The sequence below is a fragment of the Cicer arietinum genome, chromosome 7 (genome assembly GCF_000331145.2).
Source record: "Cicer arietinum cultivar CDC Frontier isolate Library 1 chromosome 7, Cicar.CDCFrontier_v2.0, whole genome shotgun sequence".
In the NCBI taxonomy this organism is placed as follows: Eukaryota; Viridiplantae; Streptophyta; class Magnoliopsida; order Fabales; family Fabaceae; genus Cicer; species Cicer arietinum.
The window spans coordinates 49,493,629-49,498,519 of record NC_021166.2 but is presented as its reverse complement, the minus strand read 5'-3'; the positions used below and the strand labels follow the sequence as shown (position 1 = coordinate 49,498,519).

At 36.5% G+C, this 4,891-nt stretch overlaps 1 protein-coding gene across 1 annotated transcript in view; it reads right to left on the bottom strand.

Moving 5' to 3' along the window:
* Nucleotides 1-15: 15 nt before the first annotated feature.
* The window catches only part of LOC140918842 (uncharacterized), a 6,039-nt gene continuing 1,163 nt past the window's right edge, over nucleotides 16-4,891 (bottom strand). The window contains exons 2-3 of the mRNA XM_073363641.1: nucleotides 3,942-4,887; nucleotides 16-1,320 (exon numbers count right to left, since the gene is read on the bottom strand). Of these exons, the coding sequence (XP_073219742.1) occupies nucleotides 142-1,320; nucleotides 3,942-4,887 (2,125 nt within the window). The 3' untranslated portion in view covers nucleotides 16-141. The remainder of the gene's footprint in view (nucleotides 1,321-3,941; nucleotides 4,888-4,891) is intronic.

Here is a 4,891-nt window from a genome sequence, read left to right as displayed (position 1 = left end):
AAAGAGAAAAGAGAAAAAACAAAACCAGTTGGAGAATTCAAAAATGCATTTATTGATAATAAGTACGGAATTGAAATACATATGCCCTAACTAGTTATCCTTATAGCCTTGGGCAGAGCAAAAGGAGTTAAAAATACATAATTACTTTGAACACGAATTAACAAACACGGGAAACTCGATGATCTTCCAATTGTTGAGATTGGTGTTTGGAGGACAAGGGTACACTAGCTTGAGGGTATCATCATCAACACGATCCTCTTCTACAACAGCCACTTGATCAGCATATATTATTCCAGCACTTTGAAAGGTTTGACGAATGTCACAAATAGGGATCTTTTGTGAATTTGGTACCCGATTTTCCCAACGAGCTAGCTTGCTTTCTCGTTTTTCCTTTACAACGTTCTCTTGATCAGCTTTGGTAGGTATATATCCCAACCCGTACTTATCCTTCTTTTCCGGTATTTCTATCAATTTCCCGAATTTAACAAAAACTCCTTCTTCCAACATGAATTTTGTAGCCTTCAATGAAGTGGTAGATAATTTTGGTTCTTTTAAACGAAATCCTTCACCCATGAAGACAGCGTTGGCGATTTCTAATGCTTGGAAGGAAGTCTCAATGGCTTCCTCTGTGTCTTCAATGTAGCCTGTAGAAGATAGATGACTCACTATCATATCTTCTTCCCCAGATATTATCACCAGTTTATTGTTCACTATAAACTTTAGCTTTTGATGGAGAGTGGATGTTACTGGTCCAGCAGCGTGAATCCACGGTCTCCCTAAAAGGCAACTGTATGCCGGCTTAATATCCATCACTTGAAAAGTTATTCCAAAGTTATGGGGTCCGATTTGAATCGGCAGGGCAATCTCACCAATAACTTGTCTTCTGGACCCGTCAAATGCTTTCACCACCATAGCACTCGGCTTCAAACAAGCCCCATCAACAAATAGTTTTGATAGTGTTGATTTTGGCATGACATTTAACGATGAACCATTATCAACTAGCACTCGCGCAAGAATATGATCATGACATTTCACAGAGATGTGTAGTGCTTTATTATGCTCCACCCCTTCAGCTGGTAATTCAACATCACTAAAACTCAACCCGTTACAGGCGGTGATATTACCGACAACTCCATCAAACTGGTCAACGGTGATATCATGAGTAACATGGGCCTCGTTTAAAAATTTCATTAGTGTCCTTCTATGTGCTTCAGAGTTTAATAACAAAGAAAGAATAGATATCTTAGAAGGGGTTTGATTTAGTTGATCTACCACCTTATACTCCCTTTGCTTGATAAACTTCAAAAATTCATTAGCTTCTTCTTCAGGTATTGTCTTTTTGCAAGTTTCTGATCCTTTTATGGCATGATACACAACATCCTTCCCTTTTTCTCCACGACTTTCCTTTTTCCTAAGTTCTTCAGGAGTGTATACTCGACCACTTCGGGTCATCCCGCCAATCCCTGAAATATTGGTGATATCAGTACCTTGAGGCTTAAAGATATCACATGATTGATGATTTACTAAATGGGATGTAACTTCATAACTCCATGGAACCGCTTTGTTATTTTCATAAGGAAAAGAGGTTGGTGCTTGAACAATTATTGCATTTTTTCCACTATGAATTGGCTTAGGATTCTCTTTTCTATAGAGGATTTCCAATGGTCTTGGAAAAGATCTATTTTTTTCCATGCATGGCTCTATGGTCGATACAATAATCATCTTTGTGTACTGGTCCATCTCTTCTTCAATGAGATTGACAGCGGTATCTCCGTGACCCGGCAAAAGATTATTCCCCATGTTGGGACCATCTTCCTTGAAGGTAAGCCATTTTACATTGATCAATTCTTGCACTTTAGTTTTTAAGGCTTGACAATCTTCGACGGAATGCCCCACGGCTCCAACATGGTATTCACATTTGACGTTTGTGTTGGTATGTTTGACCTCGTAATAAGCGGAATATATCAGAATGTATTAGTTCTTTATGAAATTAAATCAATTTCATACACACAGCGGAAATTAAATTGTGGCATACAAGATTAGCAAGTTTTATTAGATTGATATGAGATTAATCAAGATGCATACAAGTCAAATTATCAGATTAAACAATATTACTTATTACAGAATATGTTTAACATGCATCTAATTTTAATCACATATACAGATATATCAAGATAGTAAATCAAAGGAGATAAGGGTTAGAGAAGATTGCACCAAGGATTTATACTGTTTCAGTTGTCCTCTTGACAACCTACATCCAGTCCTGCAAATCCAAACGGATTTCAGATTTTCTTCTCCAATAGAAAGAATCAATTACAGATTGTCCAGTTTCCTCCCCGAAACCTATCTATCTTAATGATCTCTTTCCTATTGATCACCCTCTGATCCTTGTAGATACTCAGCAACCTATCACAGAATCAAAGTACAACTCTTTCTTGTTGAGCACTCTCACCCAAGAAAGTAGTCACCAGTTTCTAGCTGGATTTTCTCGCTTTGTTTTTGTTTCAAAGAATTATTACAAACAGAATTAAGAAAGAACAAAAGTAGTCTCAATCTTGGTCAATGTGGCTTCTCACAATTCTGGATATTCAAAGATTTGTTTATGAGAACCCTTGTCTTTAAGATCACTTTTCCAGCTATCTTTTTGATTGTTGATAATCCTCTTTTTCAATTTGATCTGAAAAAGTAATCTCATAACCAAGTGTTATTGTGTATCAAGAATATTCAATGTATATTTCAGATTGATATCATTGTTATTATCATTCATGTTATTGAAAGACAGATTGAAGACAGTTTATATAGTTTCTGAAAAACACATTAATCAATCGATTTACCAATCGATTTCGTAAAGTGATAAACCAGTCTAATCGATTTGCCAATCGATTATCGTGTGTCTTGTTTTTCTTGAATCTTGAAACTATATAACCCAATCGATTTACCAATCGATTCTTTAAACAACATTTCTCAGTGATTATGTTAAGACTGATATGAATCGATTTCGTAATCGATTGCAGATGTTATGTTCAAACTGAAACACATATCAATCGATTCCATAATCGATTTATCAAATCTTCATAATCGATTAACAAATACTTAAAATCGATTTGGTCACACGCTCAGAGTTCACTGGGTTTTCAAAAGGTTTTGTCAATCGATTTGCCAATCGATTGAGTTTAAGTCAGTGACTCAGCTATTTTGATACTAATCGACGTGCCAATCGATTTGTATGTATTTGTCTGAAAACGTTCTTACCTGGGATTTGGTTCAATCGATTTCCCAATCGATTTCGACCAAATTTAACTTGATTGAAATATTACAACATAGATTGTCCAATCGATTTGTATGTCACAGGAAAAGTTATTTTGCAAGTGATTTTTAAGTAATCGATTTGCCAATCGATTACCCTTAAAACTGGGTTTCCACTGTGACTTATCCAATCGATTTCCCAATCGATTTATTTCAATCAGGTTTACTTTGTGAATTGTATAATCGATTTGTCAATCGATTACCCTCAAAACTGAGGTGCTACTGACTTGTGCATTTTCAATTTCTAATTCAGTCAGTCGATTGTCCAATCGATTATACCAACACAAACAGTTGTGTTTCCTTACACCCTTGTCATGAAATCGATTTCCCAATCGATTTGCTTTAGTCAAAAGTCAACTTTTGTTGATTTCTTGTGTTTCAAGCGATTTGCTTCAGTCAAAAATCAACTTTTGTTGATTTCTTGTGTTCCAAGCAACCTGTTCCAAGTGTGTAGGATTTGATTGTTGTTCCTGAAATCTTGCTCAATTCAAATATTAGATTTATCATGTATTGTATGAGCATTGTTGAATTATTAATTATGTCAAAATTAGGAATCAAAGGATCAAAATCCAACAGTTTGGATTATACCATTTTGGAAATGGTGGTTCTAGAGGTTTCATTGGCCTCAGGACTACCATTGAATTTTGGAGTAAGTGAGGCAACAACTGACTGTACGTGACAGAAATTGGGTCAAAACGGGTTGTCCTTTTTTGATTGACAGGTGGTCTGTAGTGATTTGAGATTGGATTTTGGTTCCATTGACTTTGTTGGAAAAATGCGGTAGGTGGTGGTTGGTAAAAAGGTGGTCTTGAAGGGTGATATTGAGGGTATGAAGCTTGTTTGGTTGCAGCCACATATGGATAAGGAATGTAAGGAGTTTGTGATATTGAGGGCTGGAAGTTTGGGGGTCGATAATAATTGATGGGTGGAAAATAGGAGACTCTGGAGTTTACCATTACAGCATTCACGTCCCCTTCTTTCTTTTTTGTGAATGTCGTTTGGGGTCTTTTTATGCCAGTTGCTGCACATACGATCTTGCCACTCCTCATCCCACTTTCTATCCTTTCTCCTATCATGACAAGGTCAGAAAAGTTTGATGACATGCTCCCAATCATCTTATCATAAAAAGGTGACTGGAGAGTATCCATAAACATACCAACCATTTCTTTTTCAGATAATGGAGGTTCTACTTGTGATGCCATTTCCCTCCACCGTTGCGTGTATTCTTTGAAAGCTTCATTGTCTTTTTTCAATGAATTTTGCAATTGCATCCTATCAGGGGCCATATCGATGTTGTACTTGTATTGCCTCAAGAAGGCATCAACCAAGTCTTTCCATGAATGAATACGACTTCGTTCAAGATGCATATACCAACTTGATGATGCCCCACTCAAACTATCTTGAAAGAAATGAATGAGAAGTTTATCATTATGAGCATGAGAAGCCATTTTTCTGCAATACATAGTTAGATGATTTTTAGGACATGTGTTGCCTTTGTATTTTTCAAAGTCAGGAACTTTGAATTTTGGAGGGATAGTCACATCAGGAACCAAACACATGTCGAAAGCTTCGAGACCATAAACAT